The 27,242-nt window shown below is 40.2% G+C and overlaps 1 protein-coding gene across 2 annotated transcripts in view; it reads right to left on the bottom strand.

Moving 5' to 3' along the window:
- Positions 1 to 27,242, bottom strand: part of ppargc1a (peroxisome proliferator-activated receptor gamma, coactivator 1 alpha) — a 575,483-nt gene that overhangs the window by 112,254 nt on the left and 435,987 nt on the right. The window contains exon 1 of one of the 2 annotated variants that reach the window (XM_072252956.1): positions 3,477 to 3,649. The exons of the other annotated variant lie outside the window; for it this stretch is intronic. Coding sequence (XP_072109057.1) covers positions 3,477 to 3,524 — 48 coding nt within the window. The 5' untranslated portion in view covers positions 3,525 to 3,649. Of the gene's footprint in view, positions 1 to 3,476; positions 3,650 to 27,242 lie in introns of those variants that run through there. 2 annotated transcript variants of the gene reach the window in all.

Raw genomic sequence — 27,242 nt, 5'->3', positions numbered from 1 at the left:
AATTGGTTCATCTGTTTCCTGATGAAGGGTCTTGGCCCAAAACGTCGACTGTTCACTCTCCTCCATAGACACTGCCTAACTTTCTATGTCCCTCTAGCATCCCAGTGGTTAGTGTAACACCAGCGACCGGGATTCAATTGCCACCGCTGTCTGTAAGGAGTTTGTATGTTCTCCCCATTCTTCCAGATGCTCCGGTTTCCTCCCACATTCCAAAGACATACAGGTTAGTAAGTTAATTGGTCACATGGCTATAATGGGTAGCACAGGCTCATTGGCCTGGGAGGGCCTGTTACCATACTGTATCTCTTAATTTGTTTTAAATTGTGCATTTTGCTCAAGATTTCCAGCATCTACCGAATACCTTGTGTTTATCCTTGGACTGAATTAGGCTGTAATGAGTCTGCTGCCCAGAACCATCACTTATAGTCTCTGCACATCGGGGCTGGACATAGAGGGGTTATATCATTGCTCACCTGCACCCCTAAGTCCTGCAGTATGATCTGACTGATCAACCTGGTGAGGAGCCTTCACCTCCAAATTAGTCCTGACAAAAAGCAAAGCTGAGCATGGAAGTTTGTAATTTATCAAAGCTGTCAGTTTTTAAATGTCTCTGAACTGTGTTCATAACAATGAAAATTACAGCAAGTAGGTAAGTAAGAATAAAATTGTTAAATGTCATTAAAATGACACCAAACACTTGGAAATAACTAAAAACACCACCGAAAGCGAGGTCTTATTCTGGCTTCTGCCCCTTCAGTCCTTGTGTAAGTTCTCGACATGAAACATTGACTGTTAATTTCCCTCCATAGATGCTTCCTGACTTGCTGAAGTCTTCCAGCATTTCATGTGTGAAAATGTAGCAAAATTAATTTTTAAAAGTTTATTTTGTCATTTACCTTCTAATCTGTGGTTTTAGAATTCTGCATGAAAATCAATAGGATCTCAGATCCTTAGCCAAGTCTAACCTGGCATAGGATCCTAGTGGTGGCTCCTCAATATAATGCTAGGGAATCCCTGCATGACTCTGTTCCACTTTAGGATTTAGTGCAAAGTCCAGTGGCAGAACAAGCCAAAAGGCTCATCTCCTGCAGGTCCCAAACTTACAGATTCATTTTTATTTACATGTACAATGAAACATACAGTGAAATGCAATGTTTACTTTAACAACCACCACAACCTAAGGATATGCTGGGGGCATTCCACAAATATCGCCACAACTTCTGGCACCATAATTCCATGCCCACATGCTCAGCAGAACAACACAGAACACAACAAACAACAGAAAAAAAACAGATAAGCAAGCCCCATTCCTCCCTCTCTCCACACACACCCATCCACATTTACAGTCTTCCAATCCCTGGACAGGCCATCTTCAGCCTCCAGCCTTCTGGTGGACTCGCAGATTTGCAGACATTGGGATTTGATTTCCTAGTGGACTCACAAACTCAGGACTCTGGCCATTAGGCCTTCACTTCTAGACTTTCGATGAACCTTCAGACTTCAATCTTTGGTATCAACCCTAGGACTTGCTGATTATGAAGAATGAGGATCCTGGATGAAGGCCCCAAACTCTATTATAAACTGCTATCCACAGGCAGCTGAATTGATCCTATGTTTCTTAGCATTTGTCTTCAGGTAATAGTTTTATCATCAAGCATGGTACAAAGATGCAATCTTATTTATTTCCTGATTATTGTTCAGTTTCCAACTTTATTGTATTTCATGTTTAAAATCACTGAATATTGAGGTTTATAAAGTGCAGAACACTTAACTTCAGTGCTCTCAAAAACACTGAGTGTTGTCCACAACCCACTGCACCCCATCCATAACTAATGCAATTGATTTGTCACTTTAATTTGTCACAATAAGGGGAGTTCTACAGAAATTATTTATTCTTAAGATGTGTCTTCTCAGCATAAACCAGGAAATCTGAGATGAAAAGACATCATAGCTATAAAAGGCTATAACATTTATAATTATGGGATCATTTCCATGGCCTGATCCCTTTCTAACTAAAACTCTGGAATGCACAGAATAGTTTTGATTTTATAACACAGATCATAGACTGATCAAGGTTGCTTGTTATACAACATAGTTACTGTACCTTTGCCCCTAATGAATTTCAAGGGCAATAGAACAAAACTTTCCACAATGTCAGTTTATACTGTAACTCCATTATAAAATTCAAAGTATATACATAGTACATTCTCATATTTAATTAATATTTTCCTAATAGGACATCAATACATTATTGGTGAGGTTACAAAATATATTCCTGATAAATCAAATTTAATCCTTGTCATTCACTCACAGATCTAATACATGACAGAAGTAACACAATTTTGGAAGGATTAAAGAAAACAATTGCTGAAATCCTTTCTTTGACCAAACCAATCAGCTATTTATAAACAAATAAAACCTCAGAGGCATCCAGATAACAGCGGGTATTCCTAGCTCCTCTTTAAAGGTGGTGCAGGATTTACATAGTATATGCGGTTGGTGAGCATAACATCAACAATATGCAATAATACAAATGACTTCACACTCCTGTAAAAATACAAAAGGACCTAAAAGTATTGGGATGCAAAAAGTGAACAAAGTCACATCTTCTGCTTCATGGAAGATTATATTAATTCTAAAACTGTGTATCAAGATTTTTGCAAGGTTAACCTCAATCTTCTTCCCCAATAAATATTTCTGGATTTGAATGTGAACACCTAAAACCCCCTTCACAGAGCTATAAACCAAAGAGCAGCTGTGAACCTGTCTGCTTTTTTTTCATGAATTGTTCTCATGCAGGTGATATAGACTTGATATATTGGTGCCTATTTTTATACCACCAGCAGCAGCCTTTTCTTACATTCTGGAGCAGTCACATTCCTACTCTGAATAGTGTTAATCTCAAGAAGTTATTTGGGAGATAAACAATGCAACAATAAGAATTAAGGACATTATCAACACCTTAAAAATATCTACAACTTTAATTCGAACTCTTGCTTCATGCATTGAGTTAAGATACTTAATTTACTCAAGCACATTGTTTTTATGGTACACTTCCCGCAAATTACCAAATGACAGTGGGATTTTAGTTTTCAGAAATGAACAGCAAAGTAAAAGAAGTCTGTCACTTTTCACAGCATTGAAAATCACATGACATGTGACTGCATTCCAAATGAAGGAGGCAGATAAACATGAGATGGAATTTCTGTCCCGCTTAAAATACTTCAGAGAAGTTTTAAAAGTTTTAAATTGAGTTCATAAAACAAGTTCAGAAAAGTTAGTTCATCTCTTGGAAAATAATAGAAGCAGCATTCTTCTTGCCTGTGACACTGCCTCAAATCATTTACTGCCAGAACAAGTTCAGGACAGTTGAGGTTTAGGTGAGTACATTATGTAGAATTCCCTGGTCAATTCAAAGTTAAGTTTCATTCCTACTCATTCTCGTGCAAAGATCATTGAATCATGCTACTGCTCACCTCTGTTTCACTCCACTCAGAGTCTTGGTTGCACCTGTCCCACTCCATTCAGCTTCTGGCTTAAAATGTCAATAAATCCACGCACACATGCACACACATTCACAAGCACACACATACAGCAGGCACACGTGTGGGTGCTAGCCCCTTACAAAGATTGAACTGAATGCACCTGACTTACTACTACACTAAAGCTACTGTTCAGTGTCACATGACAAGGTTATTAAAAGTAGCTATGCTGTCAGTCAGAAGTACTGTTCCATGATAAAACCAATGACGTTTTCAGAAGGTGGAGCTACTAAGTACAGTCAATCTTTAAACTACTCAACCTTTGAATCTGCAGTACCATGCTGTGATTAAACCCTTCATTTTGAGCCACACCTTCAAAAGAGTTTTACCAGCTAGAGAAATTAAATCATAAAATAGTCTTTACTATATTTTAATTTTGAAATGTATGATTTTTGAAATGTACTTCAGATAAATACCAGGAATATAGTTATAAATAGATTTTTATTTGCTTTGTTAAAAATTTACTTCATAAAACAACATTGTAGGGATCAAACAATAATTTATGCTTCTAATTTGTATCTCTTTCCTACTTTGACTTAAGCCAAGACATGCAATGAACTTCCCAGGAATTGCAAAGATTTTGTACAAAAATTAATAAAATAATAGAGCATTCACTTTTCCCTATTAAGTGGATATAATAAATAAGATTGCCATAAATTCATAAAGATCATCTAACCATGTACCTTACCAAAATATACACACCTCATAAGAACATAATAAAAGCACAAACCTCACCTGTGTTGATAGTCAAAACAGAAAAGCAATACAACATTATACTTTAGTGAAATTGGTAGAGATTTAAAACTTCACATTTTCTTGCAAAAACACTACTTGAGACATAATATAAATACCACAAGTTATCATTCAGTGGCAGAATATGCATTCTGTGGCCATTTTATTAGGTACCTCCTATACTTAACGAAGTGGCCACTGAGTGTAAGTTCATGGTCTTCTGCTGCTGTAGCCCATCCACTTCAAGGTTCAACATGTTGTGCATTCAGAGATGCTCTTCTGCACTCCACTGTTGTAACACATGGATATTTGAGTTACTGTCACCTTCCCTTCAGCTTGAACCAGACTGGCCATTCTTGTCTCACAAAACTGCCACTCACTGGATGGTTTTTGTTCTTACACCATTCTCTGTAAACTCTAGAGACTGTTGTGTGTGAAAATCCCAGGAGATCAGCAGTTTCTGAGCTACTCAAACCACCCCATCTGGCACCAACAGTCATTCCACGGTCAAAGTCACTGAAAACACATTTCTTCACTCATTCTGATGTTTGGTCTGAACAACAACTGTACCTCTCAACCATGAATGCAGGTTTTTATGCATTGAGTCATTGCCACATGACTGGTTGATTAGATATTTGCATTAAAGAGTAGGTGTACCTAATAAAGTAGCCACTGAGTGTAGCTTCTACTCTTCAGTCTTACACTTACTAAATTGTTGATGTCAGCCTAAATATCATGCTACGAACTACAGGTGGAGGCTACTTATTCAAAAGAGAAAAAACTAGCTGATGATATCTTTATTAAGCAAGCATAAAATAGGAGCCTATGTGTCCAAAATGAAATTTGCTGTCTGCCACAATGGCAATGAATGCACCCTCTCCTGATATTTTTTCCCTCTTCCAAATGCAGTTTCACCACCCCACCTTAACACCCCTCTCTTAGTTACCTCCCTACTTTTCCTAATTGCTACCTGCCTGAATCAACTCACCATCACCTCCAGTCTACTCACCTCGCCTTTTCTGATACCTTTCTTAACTTGGAGGTACAAATCTGAATTAACTTTCTCAGCCAGAATGAATGCAACAGGTCAAGTGGCCTCATTCTGGGCTGTGAACTTCTATACTTGCATGGTATTGATTGTCACTTCAAACAAAAAGATTATGCATTCTGTAAGTTCTTTGAAGGGTGCAATATGATTCTGGTCACAATGTTTACATTTAAAATAGCACACTGGAATGCAGCACAGGAACACTAGGTTTCACCAATCACATGTTATTAATGCTTGCTATCCTCATCCACAAAGGTTCCTGCTATCTTCATGATTAGCATAAATTCCCACACATCAATAATTGCACCTGGAATTTAACACCTATAATAGATTGGTGCGAGCCTAACCTTTCCAGGGACATTCTATTGCTTTCACTGGAAGTAGAGACATGAAAGTTTCAAAATGGCATCACTTAAACCCTCAAAACAAATTGATGATCATACTGATGTGAATAAGGCAGAATAGGAATAATTGTTTAAAGAAAAAATACAAAAAATGAGTTGCAGAATCAGAATCAGATTTATTGTCACTGATACAAGTCATGAAATTTATTGATCTGTGGCAGTCACTTACGAATTTATTGTTTTGTGCAGCCAATTACAAATTACAAAATCTTACAATAAAAATAAATAAATATTGCGAAAGAGGAATAGTGTGTAGTGTTCATCCGTTCATGAAATGTTTAGAAATCTGATAGAGGGGAAGAAGTTGTTCCTAAAACATTGAGTGTAGGTCTTGCTCCTATACCTCCTGCCACGTCCTGGGTGGTGAGGGCCCTTAATAATGGATACCGCCTTCTTGAGGCACTGCCTGTTAGAGATGTCCTCAATGGTGGGAAGGCTTGGCCCATGACAGAGCTGGCTAAGTCTACAATCCTCTGTAACCTCTTTTGATCCCCTATAGCCCTCAACATCAAGGCAGCATTTGACTGGACATGGGATATAGGTGCCCTAGCCAATATGGAGTCAATGGGAATTAGGGGGAAAATCTTCCACAAGTTGGAATCATACTAAATACAAAGGAAGATGGTTGTGGTGGTTGGAGGTCAATCATCTCATCCTCAGGACACCACTGCAGGAGTTCCTCAGGGAAGAGTCCTAGGACCAACCAACTGCTTCATCAATGACCTTCCTTCTGTCATAAAGTCAGAAGTGGGGATGTTAACAGATGACTGCACAATGTTCTGCACCATTTGTGACTCCTCAGATATGGAAACAATTCATAACAACGTGCAGTAGGACCTGGACCATATTCAGGCTTGGGCTGACAATTGGCAAGTAACATTCAAACCACGCAAGTGCTAGGCAATGACCACCTCCAACAAGAGAGGCTCTAACCATCATCCCTTGACATTTAGTGGCACCACCATCACTGAATCCACTACTATCAACATCCAGGGGGTTACCATTGACAGTAAACTGGACTGGTCTAGCCATATAAACACCGTGGTTACTACAGCAGGTCAAAGGCTAGAAATCATGTAGCGTGTAACTCACCTTCTGACTCCCGAGACCTGTCCGCCATCTACAGGGCTCAGGTCAGGAGTGTATTGGAATTCTCGCTGCTCATCTGGATGAGTGCAGCTCCATCAACACTCAAGAAACTTGACACCGTCCAGTACAAGGCAGCCCACTAGATTGGTACCCCTTCCACAAGCATCCAATCCTCCCACCATCGACGAACAATTGGAGCAGTGGGTACTATCTACAAGATGCACTGCAACAACACACCGAAGTTCCCAAGGAAACACCTTCCATACCATAACCACGACCATCTAGAAGGATGAGAACAGCAGATACATGGGAACACCACAACTTGGAAATCCTCCTCCAAGTCACTCACCATCCTGACTTGGAAACATACCGCCATCCCATCTTTGCCGCTGTGTCAAAATCATGGAACTCCCTCCCTAACAGCACTGTGGGTGTACCTACACCTCAGGGACTGCAGCAGTTCAAGAAGGCAGCTCATCACCACCTTCTCAAGGGCAACTAGGGATGGGCAGTAAATGCTGGCTTAGGTGCCAACGCCCACATCCCGTAAATGAATAAATAAGAAACAATTTTGGTGCTTCCATACCAGAAAATAATGTGACCAGTGAGAATGCTCTCCATGGTACATCTGTAGAAACTTGCTAGGATCTTTAGTGACATACCAAGTCTCTTCAAACTCTAATAAAGTCTAGCCACTGGCATGCCTTTGTCATGATGGCATCAATATGGTGGGCCCAGGATAGATCCTCTGAGATGTTGATACCCAGGAACTTGAAACCGCTCATCCTTTCTGCCAGACCTCTCAGCCTCTCAGTGGGGACAAGCGCACGTGTGTGTGTGTGTGTGTGCACTCTCCTGACTTCCTCGGTTTTGCTGATGATGAGTGCATAGTTGTTACAACTCCAACTGACCAACCGATATTTTTCACTCCTGTACACCTCCTTGTTGCCATCTGACATTTTGCCAACAACAGTGGTGTCAGCAGTGAATTTACAGGTGTCATTTGAGCTGTGCTTAGTCACACAGTCATGAGTGTAGACAGAGCAGAGCAGTAGACTAAGCACATATCCTTGAGATGCGCCTGTGTTGATTCTCAGCAAGGCAAAGATGTTTTCACCGATTTGTATTGACTGTGGAAACCAAAAATCCAGTTGCAGAGGGAGGTACAGGGGCCAAAGATTTGAAACTTGTTAATTAGTGCGGACTGGATCATGGCATCGAAGGTTGAGCAGTAATTGATAACCAGCAGTCTTACGTAGGTATTGCTGTTGTCCAGGTGACCTAAAGCCCAATGAAATTGCTTCCACTGTTGACTTATTGTTGTGGTTGGGTCACTGAGACAGCTCACAGGTTTTGTTTGGCACCAGAATGATTGGTGCCCTTCTGAAGCAGGTGGGAACCTCCGACTGCAGCAGTAAGAGGTTTGGAGATATCCTAGATCACTCCAACCAGTTGGTTGGCACAGGTTCTCAATACCTTGCCAGGGCCCAAGGCTTTGAGAGGGTTCAGCCACTTGAAGGATGTTCTGACGTCAGCCTCTGAGACTGATTACTGGATCACTAGATACCATGGGAATTTACACAGTATCTGGTAACATTCTATTTCTGATTCCTCTACAGTTGATACAATATTAGTCACAATTTTTATATTTAAGATAAACAAATTAGTACCTGAATAAAAAAGCACAGAGCAATTCAGTTCAGGTACTTAACCATCTGTTCATGAGCTTCAACAATTACAAGTTTAACTTTCATTGATATCTCTCTGGTATATGATCATAATAATGTAGTTTTTACACTGCTGATTTTTAATGCTAAATCGATCATATCATGGGACTGAAGACATAAAACAAAGTTTATTCTACTCCTCATTCTGCTGGAGGAATACATCAAATTAGGCAGCATCACTGGAGGTGAATAAACAGTTGACATTACCAGTCAGTCAGGACAGAAAGGATGGAGGTAGAAGCCAAGATAAGAAGTTGGAGTGAGGGAAAGGAATACAAGCTGGCAGGAGGGAGGTGAGACCAGGTGATGTGGAAGGTGTGTTGGTGGGTGAATGAGGGGGGATGAAGTAAGAAGCTGGGAGAAGATAGGTGGATGAGGTAAAGGGCTGAATAAGGAATCTAATGGGAGAGGACTGTGGATCACAGAAGAAAGAATAAAGGTTCGACGCTAACCAAATGAAATCCATAAGGTCAACATGAATGCAGGATACAGCACCAATGCAGTTGTCAGGGTAGCAGAGGAAAAGTTGGAAGGTTACTAGTGTAGGCTTAGAACATGAACTGTTCTACATAGCCAATAAAAAGGAAGGAATAGGTAAGGCCTTTGTGCTACACATTGGATTTGGAGAAAGTGGGAGGAGTTGAAAGAGAAATTGTTGAGAGTAAGGACCAGTCTCCACCAGATGGAAGGAGGTGAAGGAGGGAAGCTGGTTAGGTCCGTTGTCAAGAAAGAAGTTTTAAGGCCTTCTTGATGGGTGATGGAAGTATATAGGGACTGGATATCCAAAGTGGAAAAAACACGATCCACACCAGGGAAATGAAAATATTGAAGGGATAGAGAGCATATGAAGTGTCACAGATGTAGGTTGGAAGGAACTACACCAAGTGGGACAAAATGAAGTTGATGTATGCAGACACAAGTTCAGTGGGGCAATCAGAAACAATGGGCATACTGGACAGTGAGGTTTGTGAATCTTGGGTAGGAAACAGAAATGAGGAGATTGGATACTGGAACTACGAGTTGTTCAAGATTTCCAGCATTTGCAGAATCTCTTGTGTTTACGATTTTAATCTTCTGTGATTATATGGTAGGCAGAGAGTTCCAAGTAGAACCAAATGTTTGTCAGCACTTCTTGACTTACAAAGGAAGGCATTTCACTGGTGGAGTTACTGAAGATATCTGGAAAATATTGGAAAGCAAGCTGGTTCAATTACATGGTGCAAAAATAATTATACTTCTCATGATAAAACCAATGATATATTAATTCTAAGCTGATTGAAAGTGGTGCCTAGTGAGAGACTATACAACATTTGTTTCATGAATATTCAGTGTAGACTTATGTAGCACTCACTAGCCAGGCTGGATTTGCTAAGTTTTTTGTGGAGCTAGAGCTAGATCCCAAGATCTCTAGACTGGGATATATAAATACTCAGTAACAAAGCATAAACACAAGGGATCCTGCAGATGCTGGAAATCTTCAGAAACACATCAAAAAGGCTGGAGGAACTCAACAAGTCAGGCAGCATCTGTGGAGAGGAATAAGGGCCGAAACCCTTCATCAAGACGAGAAAGAAGCCAGAATCAGAAGATTCGAGAGGGGAAGAAGTACAAGCTGGAACCTCCCAGCTTCTTACTTTTCATTCCCCCTCCCCCACCCACCCACCTTTCCCCCTCACCTTGTTTCATCTATCACCTGTCATATCCACTAAAGACTCTGCTACCATGAATGGAGAGATTCAGGTCAGGGATAAAGTAAAGACTTGGGGGAGAACTATAGGGTTGATGAAAACAACATGATTACCATGATGTAGAGCCATTAAGAAATCTGGAAAGGAAGGGAAGTGTAAAATGAAAGCAATGCTGAGAAGAAAATCAACGTAACTCAGCAGTGACAGTAATTGTAAATGTTAAGTGCCACAGTAGAGTAGCAATTGGCATGATTCAGGAGTTCAGAATTCAATTTCGGCACCATTTTGTAAAGAGTCTCTATACGTCCTCCCCGTGGAATCCGTGGGCTTTCCCCAGGTGCTCTACAATCCAAAGGCATACTGGATAGATTAACTGGTTATTATAAAATTGTCCTGTGATTCGGTTAGGGTTAATCAGGATTGTGGGGCTGCTGGGGTGGCATGACTTGAAGGGCCAGAAGGGTCTACTCTATGCTATATCACTAAATAAATAAATACATTTCTCAGGTTCATAAAAAGTAGAATGGGTGAGGCCGATTGGAGTATATTAAAATAATCAGGTCTAGAGAGTACAGAAGTACGAATGTGGGCCACAGCACTACTTGAGCTGAAGCCGTGGTAAGGTTGAACATTAGTGAAGCAGTAGTAAAAGAGCAGGTAAGGCCACGGTTTTAAACTGCATCCAATGCATATAGCTTAACAGGTAAGGCGGACGAACTGAGGGTGTGCGATTGCTTCTAGCAATTCGGATATTATGGCCACAACAGAAATGGTGCTGAGAGAAAGACAAGACTGGCAACTCAATATTCCAGGACACCGATGCTTCAGGCATGTCAGAAGAACAGGTAAGAATGTTGTGAGTATTGCCTTTTTTAAAAATGAAGGACATAACAGCAGTGCTTGAAAAGGATATTCTTGAGGGATGATCTAACAAGGCCACTTGTGTAGAATCTAGAAATAAGAAGTGGATGGCTACGCTGGTAGGACAATATCATAGAACAACATACCTGCCCCCCTCAATAGTCAGTGGGAATTTGAGAAGCAGATGTGTCGATAAATTGCACATAGTATGAGAAAGGTAATGTCGTGCTAGTGGGAGATTTCAATTTTCTCAGTATCAGCTGGGCCATACAGAATTCAAAGGGCCTGGGTGGGGAAGAATTCAGTGAGTTCAAGACAGTTTCCTCACACAATACTTGAGAAAGAGCAATACTGGACCTTCTCTTATGGAATAAGGTTGCCCAAGTAACCGAAGGGGCAGCTGTGGAGCACATTGGATCCAGTAATCACAATTGTTAGTTTTAAAACATTTATGGAAAAAGATCAGAAATTAACCTGTGGACCTGTTCTGTTACAAACTGAAGAAGTGTTGGGACCTCTGTTACTCACTATTTTGGTATGAGCGTACATGGTGTTATTAGCAAGTTTGCTAATGGCATTAAATTAGGATGTCTTGTTGATAGTTACGCAGGTTACAATTAATTGAAAAGTGATCTTGATCACTTACGGAGATGAACTAAGTAATGGCAAAGAAATTTCAATTTAGATGAGAGTAAGGTGATGCATTTTGGACAGTCAAACAAGGTTAGCACCTTTATAGTAAATGGCAGGTCACTGATGAGTGCTGTGGAACAGAGGGATATGTGAATACAAAATGCACAGTTCAGTGAAAGTAGCCATGTCAGTAGACAGGATGGCGAAGGAGGCGCTTAGCACACTGGCCTTCATCAGCCAGGCAACTAAATGTAAGAGTACAGACATTATGTCCCAGTTGTGTAAGTTATGAGTAAAGACGCAGTTGAAAATTGTATGCAGTTTTGGTCACCCTGTTATAGGAAAGAAATTGTCAAGCTGGAGAGTTTACAGAAGAGATTACGAAGATGCTGCTGGACTAGAAGGCCTGAGTTATGGGGTCCGAATGGTCACACTGGACCTTTATTTTGTGCAGCATAGGAGAATGTGGAGTGAGCTCACAGAGGGTCATAAAAATCTTGAGGCATATGGATAAAGAAAACAGTCATAGTCCTTTCCCCATGGCTTAGGAATCCAAAACTAGAGGGCACGGATACAAAAAAAAGAGGGGGAAGATTTAAAAGAAGCTTGAGAGGTAACTTCTTCACACTGAAGGATGTGAGTACCTGGAATGAGCTGTCAGAGGAAGTTGCAGAGGCAGGTATAATTGCAACATTTAAGAGGCACTTGGATAAGTATGTGGAGGGGAAGGATTTGGAGGGTTATGAGCAGAACAGGGGAAACTGGGACTAGTTGGAGGGTGCTGCGGTCCGTCGGGCCAAGGGGCCTGTTTCTGTACTGTATTACTCTTAGACTCTAAGTGAAAATAGGTGGCCAGAGCATGCAAATTTGCATCTTGTGGTCAGAACTGATACTAACGTAGTTCAGTTTCTGATGGTTTCCAGGGGAGGAAGGAACAGAATGCGAAGGAGTGAAGGTTATTTGGAGGGCCAGAATAATTGACTTTAGTCTTCCCAGTATTTCAATGGAGGAAAATATTGCCCGGGTCCCCTTAGATTTTAGACAATTTTGTGAAAATGGAAAGGTCACAAGAAGCGGTTGTGAGGAAGAACTGGCTTTCATCAATGTACATAGAACAGGGCAGGACAGCGATAGGCCCTGCAACCCACAACCATGTGCTCAACTAATTAAACAGCTAATTAAACTAATCCTTTCTGCCTACACCGTGTCAATATCCCTCCATTCTCTGCACATTCATTTCTCTAGAATGTTTGCCTCCATCAGTGCATTCAAGTCCTCCACTACTTTCTGTGTAAAAACATGCCCCGCACATCTCCTTTGAACATTACTCCTCTCTCCTGAAGTGCATGCCCTCTAATTTTAGACATTTCAGCGCTGGGAAAAAGGCATTGACTATCTACTCTGTCTATGCCTCTCATTATCTTATAAACTTTCACCCGGCTTCCTTCTGCCTCTGGCTCCAGAGAAAACAACCCAAGTCTGTCTAACCTCTCTTTATACCACATGCCCTCTAATCCAGACAACATCATGGTCGACCTCTTCTGCACTTTCTCCAGAGCCTCCACAACCTTCCTATAATCGGGTGACCAGAAATGTGTAGCCACTTGGACTCCAAGATTCTTGTGTGCGTCAATGCTGTTAAGGGTCCTGGCATTAACTGTGTGCTGTCCCTTTAAGTTTGATCTCCAAATGTTTGATCTTCACATTTGGCCAGATTAAATTCCTCTTTTCATTTCTCCCCTAATATCTGCAACTGATCTATAAACCGATTGTATGCTTTAGCAATTTTCTGCACTATCCACAATGCCACCAATCTTTGCATCATCTGCAAATTTACTACCCATTTATCCACATTTTCATCCAAATGATATATATATCACATACAACAGAGATCCCACAAACCATGGGCTTCCAGCCATAATGTCCCATCTGTGCAAGGGAAGATAAGAAGTCATTGAAGATGACTCCTTAGCGACATTTAAACAGATAAGAATCAATCTAGAGAAATGTGTTTCTGCACAGTTGGACATCAGCAGATGGGCAAATAAGGAGAATGGAACGGTCAATCATGTTAAAAACTGCAGATAGGTCAAATGAGACTTGGTGAGTTTCTCAGGAATAGCTGTGATAATGGTGACCTTGAGATGCAATGGATTGATATGGGGAATAAATCTGACCTTTTACCCTCGAGTTGCTGGACTGGAATGCATTTATTGTTTTGGCAGGGTTCATAGTCTACTATGCTGCTGGAGGGAAACCAATTTTCGGCATTGCTTGAGAGGTATTTTGTAGTTTACTTTCATAACCTGTACCATTCTGTTATCATTTTACTTTTGCCCTTGTTCTGTTGTAAAAATTCCTTTCAAAACATAAAGTCTACTAAATGTGGATGTACAAGTGAACTGAAGCTAATTTCCTTTATGCCAATTTGCAGATTGCATGATAAGGCTATTTAACTGATTTAAATTACGCTCAGGACAAAGTTCGGTATCACAGACCTGAAAATAATGAACCTTAAAGGAATGCAAAACAAGCAAAAGTTGTTAACGCTTAACAATTATTACTAAAGTTACTAAACTTTTCCATTGTTCAGTGCTGCAATAAATATTGACCACATGCTCTCTATACTGGCATTAAATGAAAAAAAGATAGATTCACCTTAAATAATGGTATCTTGCCCCATTTCTTTTTGATCCTCATTCTCTGGTAATTTTGTTTTCAAATTTACACTGATTCTGTCATCATTTTACATAAATTTGTGCCTCAGAAAACAAATCAGCATGAAAAGCAAAAGAAGGCTTTATAAACACTTCCAGTTCTGTAGTATCCCATTGTGCACCATTTTCATGATCCCATTTTCCATGCTGGTAAACCTCATGAAACCAGATGGAACACTTATAATGCTTTCAAATAGATATTCTTTTGTCAATATTAAAGAATTACAACTTTTGTTCACATAAGCAGATAATCGAGACCAGGTGAGGTCACCCACCAGCTCACCTTCTCCCTTTATCAGCTCCATCTTTTATTCCATTCATCCTCTTTGTCACTTAATTTGTCTCATTCCCTATGTTCTTACATTATGCTTTCTTTATTCTATACCTCCTTCTTTCCTCATTCTTCCTTTCTCTCTGCCTTCTTCTAGTCTTTTCTATTCTCTGTACCTGTTCCTTTTTAGTGCTTTATCTCTCTCATACTCCACTACTGAATTCTGCCCTCTGTGAACTTTGTAGTACAGTAATTGTGAATGTATTAATCTTTATAAATCATGATGCATGGGATGTAATTACCTAACCACATCTAATTAAGTTCTCCCTTTGAAGCTCCTTGTGTCCAATAGTTATCATGGTAGTTAGAAAGTAACAAAGCTCACAGCTCTGTTAATAGCACAGCCTCAAATACATAAAAGTAGTAGAGATCGTTCTGGGGTTTCTAAAGAAACATAAGAGAGGTAGAGACTTTGCTCCTTGATTTGCACATCTAGATCAATTAAGATAGCGTTTTCAGCTTAAGGATATCAGCAAATAGGTTACTTGAAGGTTGTAACTTTCATTTCAAAGACCTTGACAAACTTTCTATTGTTTACTTCCTTAAAAAACACACTGCCAAAAGTTACACTGAAATGCATTACTGCTTTATTTTTGCATTATATCATTAAAGTTAAACTGATTCAAGGCTCTTTCTCTCAATTAAAGTGTTTTAGCAACTGTATGCTATAAATGAACTGAGACTCTACTTAACTTCTTATGATTCTAGGAAAATTTGACATAGTAATTCAAAGCGAGGCAGGTTCCCATGACTGTATGGCAATGACAGCAGTAATACTATACCTGTTAGTCTGTCATAACAAGATTGACTACAGACGCCACAAGACCTCATCGTTACCCTCGGCTTTTTCTAGTTCTCCCAGCTGTCCCTCCATTGTCACTCTTCCAAGTGTTGCACTGCATGATTTATATCGCAGTGAACCAGGGCTGGATGTTCTGCTCGAGACTACATTGACTACTACTTTGTTTTGGACTTGCTTTATGAGTACCTCATAAAGTCTGTCAGATAACTTGCTTTTCCTTATTGGGGGCTGTAATTACTATAGCTTGGCTGGAATAGGTTAATTGGGGTGAACACTGAGGTATCAATTTACATAGGCTCAGCAGTGAACATAAAGACATTTGTTTTGTCACTAAGCTACTAACGACAATCTTATAACATTCCTCTCCTCACTTAGCTAGTTGAATTCAATAGGGCAGGCCCTAGGCATGGTGGTGACTATGATTTGAAGATTTGAAAGGAAAATCTAACACGTTTAGCTCTCATTTCACCCCAAAGTTGTTACTGTGTTCCTGTTGGCACCCTCACTTTTTTGACATGCATAAGCTAGCAGGGTATGTAAAACCCAGACCTGCCATCAGCAATGCAAAATATGATTGCCTACTAATGACAGTAAGTTCTTGTTGCTTGACTAACGTACCCAATGACAGTTTTATTAAGGTTGCAGGTTTAAGGTCTCAAATTCTTGATTAGGATTTATCTTTTTATAAAATTGTTCCTGAAGCTTTAAGCATTTTCATATATATGTCATAAAATCATATGGTGCCAAAACAGTCCCATCAGCCCCAAGTCCTTACTGGCCATCAATCAACCATTCACACTAATTCAACATTAATTTCTTCTTTTATTCTCCTCACATTCTCAACTCCCGGTAAGATTCTACTTTACACCTTCACAGCAATTTACAGTGGCCAATTAACCTACCAAAGCACATATCATAGAGAAGGTAAAGCAACCAGAGGAATCCCATGTGGTTCAGGGGGTCCTGGCAGACAGTACCTGAGGTCAGGGTATGACCCAGGTTTCTGGCACAGTAAAGCGTCATGACATATCATTTGCATTTAATAATTAAACAAGAATACAGGTGCATAAGATGATGAGAGGCATTGATTGTGTGGATAGTCAAATGCTTTTTCCCAGGGCTGAGATGGTTAACATGGGAGGGCACAGTTTTAAGGTGCTCGGAAGTAGGTACAGAGGGGATGACAGGGGTCAGTTTTTCACACAGAGAGTGGTGAGTATATGGAATGGGCTGCCGGCAATGGTGGTGGAGGCAGATATGATAGGGTCTTTTAAGAGACAGGTACATGGAGCATAGAAAAATAGAGGGCTATGGGTAACCCGAGGTAATTTCTAAAATAAGTACATGTTCGGCACAGCATTGTGGGCTGAAGGGCCTGTATTGTGCTGTAGGTTTTCTCTGTTAAGAAGACATGTGGGGTGAGTGATTTTAGGGTGTTGGAGTAAAATTGTTCAATGGTGAAGGTGGAAGTGGCTTTGGTGTGAAGAAAAGAAGGCAATTTAAGTGTGTAATTTCCTTCAACCAACAGCTTTGTAATAAAACCCTGAAACAACTGATTGGCATTATCAAATAAACAGAATGCTGTTTCCATATGTAGTCGCAGTAGAAGTGAAAACCTTTTTATGCTTTTCCCTATCACATTACATCTTAACATAGTTAATCTTTATGGAAAGTGAGAAAATTAAGTGAATGGGCACAACACAAATAAAATAGGACTTTAAAAGTTACCTCTGCTATAGTCTTCTCCAACTGAGAAATACTGTACGGAGCAGTAGTGCATCTGACCATCACTTCAGAATAAAAAAGCTTTGACAGAAAGCCCCACTACTGTGTCTTTCATGTTAAAATAAATCATCTGTTACACACACTACAAGCAAACCTCTGAGGAACTGAGTCAGCTTCCCTGTGATCCAGTGGTTGTGCTACAACTCATGAAAAATTCCTTTCATATCCCAAGATTGGCTGCTTACAGTATACAGTTCCATAGGATATTAAATGAAAGCACATCAACAGATCAATTGATAGTAAAATATAGATTTCAATCTAAATCAGAAAGATATGGACAATTAAGAGGTAATTGTCTATAAATTTTAACAAAATCAGAAAAAATTAAAAACATGTTTTGAAAAGTGGTTACAACATGATGGTTTTAATTTTCTGATTTAAAATATATATTAATGATTTTACCTTTACCCAGGTGTAAATGTCCCATGTAATTAAATCCTTATGTAGCCCAAATTAATCATAGCTACTGTATAAGACAATAAGACCATAAGATTCATGTATTTTCTTGCGTAATGATGTGTGCGTGTGTTTTTTTCTCTCCCGCTATTTTGAATGTATGTTATGCATCTTGGTCCCAAAGGAACACTGACTCGTTCAACTGTATCCATGTATGGTCTGAATGATAATTAAAACTGATTTGATTTGACATAGGAGCAGAATTAGGCCATTTGGCCCATCAAGTCTGCTCTGTCATTTCATCATGGCTGATCCATTTTCCTTCTCAGCCCCAATCTCCTCCCTTCTCCCCTTCATGCCCTGACTAATCAAGACTGTTATCAACCTCTGCCTTAAATATACCTAATGACTTGGTCTCCACAGCCATATGTGGCAACAAATTTCATAGATTCACCACTCTCTGGCTTAAGAAATTCCTCCTCATCTCCATTCTAAAAGAATGCTGCTCTTTTCTGAGAATGGAGAAGCAGGGGATGGGGGGAGTAATTACTGTACGTTAGAGAAATAAAAGTTCACGCCACCAGGTTGAAGGCTACCCAGACGGAATATAAAGTGTTGTTCCTCCAACCTGAGTATGCCTCATTATAGAAGTAAAGAAGGCCATGGACAGACATGGCAGAATAGGAATGGGAAGCCAAATTGAAATGGGTAGTCATCAGGTAGTCCTGCCTTCTGCGGTAGACAGAGCAAAGGTACTCAACAAACTAGTCCCCCAATCCACGCTGGGTCTTATCGATGTGGAGGAGGCTGCACCGGGAACACTGGATACAATAAATGACCCCAACAGACACTCAGAATGAAGTGTTGCTTCAGCTGGAAGGACTGTTTGGGGTCCTGAATGGCGATAAGGAAGGAAATGTATGAGTAGGGTTAAGTGCTAGGAGGGAGATGAGTAGGGAGGGATGAGACAGCCATACCTATAGAAAGCAGAAAAGTTGGAGAGGGGGTGGCGGGGAAGATGTGCTTAGTTGCAGATGTTGGAAGTCATAGAGAATGATGTGCTGGATGAGGTGTAGGTGGGACGATTGGGTGAGGGCAAATGTGCACGAAATAGAGGAGATGTGGGTGAGGAGAAGAAGAATAATGTGAGCTGCCTTAATGACTATCACCCAGTAGCATTCACATCTACAGTGATGAAATGCTTTGAGAGGTTGGTCATGACAAGACTGAACTCCTGCCTCAACAAGGACCTGGACCCACTGCAATTTGCCTATCGCCACAATAGGTCAACAGCTACGCAATCTCGATGGCTCTTCACATGGCCTTAGACCACCTGGACAATACAAACACCTATGTCAGGATGCTGTTCATTGACTATAGCTCAGTATTTAACACCAATATTCCCACAATCTTGATTGATAAGTTACAGAACCTGGGCCTCTGTACCCCCCTTTGCAATTGGATCCTCAACTCCCTAACAGGAAGACCACAATCTGTGCGGATTGGTAATAATACCTCCTCCTCACTGACGATCAATATTGGTGCACCTCAGAGGTGTGTGTTTAGCCCACTGCTCTACTCTCTCTATACTATTGACTGTGTGGCTAGGTATAGCTCAAAAACCATCTATAAATTTGCTGATGATACAACCATTGCTGGTAGAATCTCAGATGGCGACGAGGGGCCGTAGAGGAGCAAGATATCCCAACTAGTGGAGTGGTATCACAGCAACAATCTTGCACTCAATGTCAGTAAGATGAAAGAGCTGATAGTGAACTTCAGGAAGGGCAAGACGAAGGAACACATACCAATCCTCATAGAGTGATCAGAAGTGGCGAGAGTGAGCAGTTTCAAGTTTCTGGGTGTCCAGATCTCTGGGGAACTAACTTGGTCCCAACATATTGATGCAGCTATAAAGAAGGTAAGACAGCGACTATACTTCATTCGGAATTTGAAGAGATTTGGTATGTCAACAAAACACTCAAAAACTTTTATAGATGTACCATGGAGAGCATTCTGACAGGCTGCATCACTATCTGGTGTGGGGGGGTGTGGCAGTGGGCTGTGGGCTACTGCACAAGACCAAAAGAAGCTACAGAGGGCCATAAATTTAGTTGGCTCCTTCTTGGGTACTAGCCTACAAAGTACCCAGGACATCTTCAAGGAGCAATATCTCAGAAATGCAGCGTCCAGTATTATGGACCTCCAGCACCCGTGTCATGCCCTTTTCCCATCGTTAGCATCCGGTAGGAGGTACAGAAGCCTGAAGGCACACACACGATGACTTACGAACAGCTTCTTCCCCTCTGCCATCTGATTCCTAAATGGCCATTGAACCCATGAACACTACCTCGTTTTTCTTAATATACTGTATGTTATTTCTGTTTTTGCAAGATTTTTAATCTATTCAATATACATATACTGTCATTGATTTTTTTTTTTTTCTTCTTCTATATTTTGTATTGCATTGAACTGCTGCTGCTAAGTTAACAAATTTCATGACACATGCCGGTGATAATAAACCTGATTCTGATTCTGATTCTAATTCTTCCTTCTGAGCATTGATGGTGGTGGAAGGAATACCCCAATCTTTGAGAAATAGAGGACCTCTCAGATGTTGTAGAAGGGAAAACCTGACCTTGATTACAGAGACAGAGGAACTAAGAAAAGGGTATAACATTTTTAACATAACAGAGTGGGAAGAGGTGTAGTCAAGATAATTGTGAAAGTCAGTAAGTTTGTAAAAGATATCAGAGATAGTCTGCCTCCAGAGATCAAGATAAAGAGATTGAGAAAGGGGAGAAAAGTATTAGAGGTGAAAGAAGTAAATTTAATGGCAGGGTGGAAATGGGAGGCAGAATTGATGTATTTGATGAGCTCGGCATGGATGCAGGATAGCAGAGAAAGAGTTGGGGAGCATTACCAGTGTAGGCTTGGAATATGGGCTGTTCCCTGTGGCTGAAGAAAAGGCAGACATAGCTGGGGCCCCTGTGAGTGCCCATGGCTACTGCTTGGGTTTGGAGAAAGTGGGAGAAGCCAAGAGATAAATTGTGAGGTTAGAACCCACTTCGCCAGACAGAGGAGAGTGGTTGTGAGGGGAGCTGGTTAAGTCTGTTGTCAAGAAAGTATCAGTGCCTTCTTGAATGGGGACAGAAGTGTATAGGGACTGCATGTCCCTAGTAAAAATAAGGTGATCAGGAACAGGGATCTGATGATTTCTGTAGGGATGAACAGCACATCAAGTATCACGGATGTCATTAGGAAGGGACAAAACCAAGGGGAACAAAAAGGTGTTGAGATTTACAGATATATATATACATACCTTCTCAACCTAACCCCCAACCCTGTCAAAGATGTCAGCTAATCTATTGCTTATAGTACTTTGTGACTTTTAGCACATGCTGTATTTTGCTTCCCCCATTAACTTTCCTGATATCTGCCTTGAGGTTGTGGTTACTTCCCAAGTAGTCTGGCAGAAAATTCTAGCAAGGAGTGATAATAGCTGAGATCTTTCAACCTAAAGAGACACAGCTTCATTCGACTATGTTATTTTCAATGTGACTGATGTTACTTCAGTCTAAATAAGTCACCTCTTTTTGTTTTTTCAAGAGCATAGTTTGGGCATTCTACAAATGTAGGCATTCTTTCAATGTAATTCAGGTATAAATATATGATGGTACTGAGCTAATGGCAAGATATTTTTGCAGTTAAGATTTGAAAGGGAAAATATACTTAATGTGGAAAAAGGAATTGATAATGCTGATCCACTTCAGTCTAGTGTGACTGTGTTTTAACATGACATCAAGTGGTCTGTAATGTGGTAGACTGTGCAGGGTGGCTGTGACCGCACCAAGGAATGGGAGTGTAGCTGGACTTGATTACCGCTGATTATATGTGCAGAAGAGTTTCAGAATGTTCCTGGGCCCCAATCTTACAGACTCTTGGAAAAAGTGACAACATCCGTCTACCCGTGACCTCAGTAGAGGCCTTGTCTTCAATGATGGGGGCGCAGTTAAGGAAGGGTAAGTAAACATACCCCCAGGGCACAAAACCACCTGAATGTATCCTTAGCATTGACCTCCTAATACTTCATAGAAGCTGAGAAGGCAAGCATGAGTGAGGACGAATTAACAGGCCCTTCACCAAGTATTATGATAGCACACTAGGATAAAGTCAATCTCAACCCTTAGCATTTAAAAATGATATTTTACCAAAGTAGAAGGAGAAATATAAATATGCAGTAGTAGCAGAAGCCGCACTTATGCTTTTTGAATACATTGGCAAACTTCCCAGAGTTCTGGAGAGTGAAGCCAAGAATTTATTGTTTTGTTATCAGTAGCAGTATAAGTGGCACATAGCATTAAGGCCCCTGATTTACAATGACTGAAGACACAGGGCTGAAGCATGCTAGTTGTTGCTGGCACTTCCAAATGAAATGGTCACCATTCACACTGAAGCTGAAATAAATCCTGAACTTGGACACATTCTGTGAGGCACAGATGTTCAGGAATTATTGGCAGATTCAGTGGAAAAGATCGGTGGGGAGAAGGGCAGCACAATCTGCAAGCTCATCCCATTACTGGGCTTCTTCTCGAATCCTACATTAGACCCTCACCTTGCCAGAAATTCCCAGGATAAATCTGGTTAATCACTACTCAGGACATGACACCTAATGATATCATAACCTAATGAAGCATAGATTTAGGAGATAAAGAAGAAGATAGGTTACTTTTTTAAATGGTTTTGTTTAGATGAATGTTTTTAACTATTTCTGTTCAGATATGTTGTATATATTTCTGTTTATAGGTTTTAGAAATCTCTGAATGTCAAACATAAAACATTAAATTCAGTTTTAATGGAAGGTAAAGGTCTGTTCCCAATCTTATCTGCCGTATAGGACATTTAAGGAATGGGATTGTACTGCCAGTCCCAATCTGAATTTTGCTGCTAAATTCAAGGATGCTGAGGTCCCAGTAAAAAAGGCTTGCCTTTGGCTGAGGTCAGTGTGGAGACAAAATGGTCAAAGGTCATGAACTTTGTGCCTTGACCTGCACAATCTGAATTGTATTTTTTTTTAAATAGCAGCCTAGTATGTGCATATATATATATACCATATTTCTTTGCCTAGCCTTTTAATTTTATCCTTTAGACTAATACAGAGGACTTCATTCATTCAGCAAATTGAGAAGCTCTGATAGAGATAGAATCCATACTAAATTGCTATTCTACTCACAAGGATAGTCCCGCACTACAGAAGCCAAAAGAGAATCTTCCAGATATTGCTGCACTCATACAAGGAGAGAAGTCATGATGACATAAGATAAAAATATGCATTTTATCCATTTCTTCAAACACTTTCCTTTATTGGTCTTAAAAATATAGAAGTGGGTCAAAAAAGGACTGGGTGGACTGACTATAGCAGAGCACATTCTTCCTGTTGACATCCCTAAACAACAATGCAATGTTGCTTTCAGACAACTCCAAAAAAATCTTCATTCAAAATTGTTAAGTAATGTTTGTGCTCCCTTTCCCCATCAAACCTGACTCTCCCATTACCCAGTTCTGCATTATCTCTCTTGAGCATCATCACTCACCTTCCTCCATCACCAACCTTCCTGGACTGGTTCCACTGCAATCAGCTTTGAACTGAGCCCATTTCTGTGTCCCTCTTTCTTGACCTTTCATTATGCCGAAAGGTTATTGGTAATTTAAAAGTTTACATTTTTAACTAGCAGCAAAATCCAGATGGATAAGCAGTGATGATTAGATTTTCAGTCAAAGTAACACTGGAAGAAACTCAATGATAATTAGAGGCTGCTGACTTAACAATTAAATCCAATTGTGTTTTTATTAATGAATTTATATTGGCATGAAGAAGGAAGCCATGCACAGGGTAAAAATATTCTGCAACACGCCTAGTTTTTGGATGTTAAATAAGTGCTCGAGGAAGCAATCTTGGTCCATAATATTCTATGTCGGAATCAACCCCCTGAGTCTATCAGGGAACAAATTAATTTCACAACAGTAAAGCCACTTTGGGCTTGAGAGACCCTTGTTTTCCACCTTCCATCTCTTCTGGGGCCACCTTCAGATCTGTGAAGCTTTGTGCTTGAAGAGACTGATTTTAGGAGTACGCTCACAGCTGATCAGCAACATAGATTGGGATGTTAGTTTAATCGAAGATCAATATCCAGTTAAGACTGAGAGTTGGGACAATGTCATCTGGTGTGTGTTTTGCTTTGTGCAAATACCCAGCAGAAATCCAATTTCTTGTTTATTTTGTCCATCTCCCTCTCTCCTTATTTTATCCCACAGTTTCATAACATTTATAGAGTTCGGACAAAAGTAGAGCAGGTATGCAATCAAGAATCTGTTCTTCAAACATACATACTTACATATTTAGTTCCTGTTTGAAAAGAATCATACAGGTCTGCCTTTTGAACAATACTAAACATAAACTATAATTTAATAAAATTTTGAAATCTGTCAAGAAATTCTTAACTTTTAAAACAAAACTTTTCAGAAACAAGAAAGAAAGTACCAAGAAGCTAGAAAAAGAAACCCATCATGAGTGTTAATGAGATATTTTTGAAAATTAGGTACATTGTACTACGTGAGAACTGTATTTGCATTGACACCAGGGTGGCCCTATATAGGCTTTTCCAGCAGTTACAGATCGGCATCTATTTGAGAATGTGGAAAATTGCCAAGACAGTCCATGTAAGGCTATGCAAATCCAATCCAGCTAACTACTGACCAGTCTGCTCTCTGCAAGGTATTACCAATCGACTGCAAGGTATTCTCTGAACTGGTTTAGGAAGAACATCACTGCTTGACTTTAGAAAGTCAAAAATTACATTCACAGTGTAAGTATTCCCAGCATGTATCAATTTCCAGTTGCAGTACTGTTTTCTTTTTGCAGCTGGTGAAACCCAGCGGAGATCATTCACTATTCCTAAAAATCGCTGGCCTGCTGGAAAGCAGTAATGTGAATGCATGCCTATCCCAAACCCCTACATAAATCAGACAAATCTAGTGATTATGTAAGCACAAATGATCAGGCTAAACTCAGGTTGGAGGAGCAACACCTCATATACCATCTAGGTAGTCTCCAGCCCCTTGGTATGAACATAGAATTCTCCAACTTCCGGTAATTCCCTCCCCCTCCCTTCCCCTATTCCTATTTCACTCTGCCCCATCCCCCAGCTGCCTATCACCTCCCTCACGGTTCCGCCTCCTTCTACTACCCATTGTGTTTTCCCCTATTCTTTCTTCACCTTTCCTGCCTATCCCCTCCCTGCTTCCCCTCCTCCACCCCTTTATCTTTCCCCTTATTGGTTTTTCACCTGGAACCTACCAGCCTTCTCCTTCCCATCCTCCCCCCACCTTCTTTATAGGGCCTCTGCCCCTTCCCTCTCCAGTCCTGACCAAGGGTTCCGGCCCGAAACGTTCACTGATCATTTCCACGGATGCTGCCCGACCTGCTGAGTTCCTCCGGCGTGTTGTGAGTGTTTCTAGTGATTATGTCTTGTTTTCAATAGTTGTTGCCCAACAGCAGAAACATTTGATAGGCACTTATTTCTTCAAGCGGAAAAAAGATCCAAGCCATCATTAAATTCAGAAGCCTGCTACAGAAAAAAAAAGTCTCTGGATTTTTCTTTACTTCAAAACTAACTTAATGGTTATAAAATTTTTCAAAATATCCCAAGGACATAATGAGGTGTTGTATAATTGAACTACTTATCTTCACTCAATTACTCTTTTACTTCCTTATTTCCTTTCAGTCTATGTCTTTGAATTCACTTTGGCTCTGAAAAGAATCTGAGTTTTAACTTGCCCGGCTTTAAGACTAACATAAATACAAGGGGTTACGCAACCCTGTATTTAGCTCAGTTGGGTTGATTATATACACGCCACATAGAATTTCACCTTCAATTAGAGACAGCCCATAGCTGCCAGTAGATGTTGGTGGGGTGGGCAGACACAGGAGTTGGAGTGAAATATCATTCTCTGCAGTTTGCTTTGCAAAAGAAATTTTCCAAATTTTAGAACACTGAACTACAAAATTAAACAATTTGTCAGTTTTCCCCCTATGATAATTTGTAGTATATAGTCTTCAAATTTATAAGGTCCAAGGTAAAAGTCAATGATCATGTCATAAAAATGGACCTTCAGCACTCAGTGAGATAGTTAATTATAGTTCACGGGATTCTTATCTATGAATACTATAATTGTCAATACATAAGTGGGGTTATTACGCAGCTATATAACTGCAAATGCTACACACTCAATCAGGCTATATCACTATTCTATAGATTTGAACAGTTGAGAGGCACAGATAATGATTCCCAGCTCACCAAAATTACAAAGCTTGCAGCAAAATAGATTTCTCAGTAGAAGAAAAAAATCATTTATATATATAATACCTATCATGTAAAATCCCCTGCAGCCAATCAAAACTACACTGGAGTGCCAGCCTAGATTCTACACTCATCTTTCAAATCAGATTTGAACGCTCTGACACGGGGGGTGAGACGGATATCCATTCAGACATGACTGACTGCTAAGTGGCAATATCTGTAAGGAGCTGTCTTAAGGAGTTTGTATATTCTCCCTGTGACCACATGTGTTTCCTTCATGTTCTCTGGTTTCCTCTCCTATTCTAAAGATGTACAGGTTAGTAGGTTAATTGGTCACATGGGTGCTATTGGTAGTGTGGGATCATTGGCTGGAAAGGTCTATTACCATGCTGTTTCTCAAAATTAAGAAGTATATCATATATTACCTAATTAATGCTATATTAACTAATATTAGGCAGCAATGTGCCAGAGCAAAGCATTGCACAGTGGCACACAAGTAGTGCTGCTTTCTCACAGCTCTAGTGTTTCGGCTCAATCCTAATCACCAACACATGGAGACTGTAAGTTCTCCCTGTTCTGTGTGGGCTTCCCCTAAGTTTTCTAGTTTGGGTAAAGTGATTTTTTATTTTACTTATATATTGTACTTTAAATTTACCTAATTTAGTACAATAAACTTTTAACTAATCTGTTATTGATTTTTTTGCATATATTTTGATTATTGAAACCCAATTAAAATCTCTATGAATATAAGAGTTCAAAAAGTAGTGAAGATGCCTTTGTTAGCAATCAGGCGGCAAGGATCATCAATGGAGTGCTGGGAGCTGGAGGCAGGGTTCAGGCTTCATTATGTGAGGCCTGATCACAACTCTTGACCCATTCCATCTGGAGGAAGGGACATGGAACAGAGACCTCCAATGCCATAGTAATCCCACAGTAAGCAAATGTGGTCGCAAGATGAGAGTGGAGGATTAGTCCAGAGTGGATTCAGTATGACCTAGCCCACTATTCTAAATCTCACTAACTTCACACTTCTCACAAGTGAGTGCCCGTAGCTTGTGAAAAAGAATGAACCTGTCCTTATTATGTTCTGCTTTACTGGATGCTCATATAGTATTACTCACATTCAA

The sequence above is a fragment of the Mobula birostris genome, chromosome 3 (assembly GCF_030028105.1).
Source record: "Mobula birostris isolate sMobBir1 chromosome 3, sMobBir1.hap1, whole genome shotgun sequence".
In the NCBI taxonomy this organism is placed as follows: Eukaryota; Metazoa; Chordata; class Chondrichthyes; order Myliobatiformes; family Myliobatidae; genus Mobula; species Mobula birostris.
The sequence above is the reverse complement of the archived record's forward strand: the minus strand, read 5'-3'. Positions and strand labels throughout refer to the sequence as shown.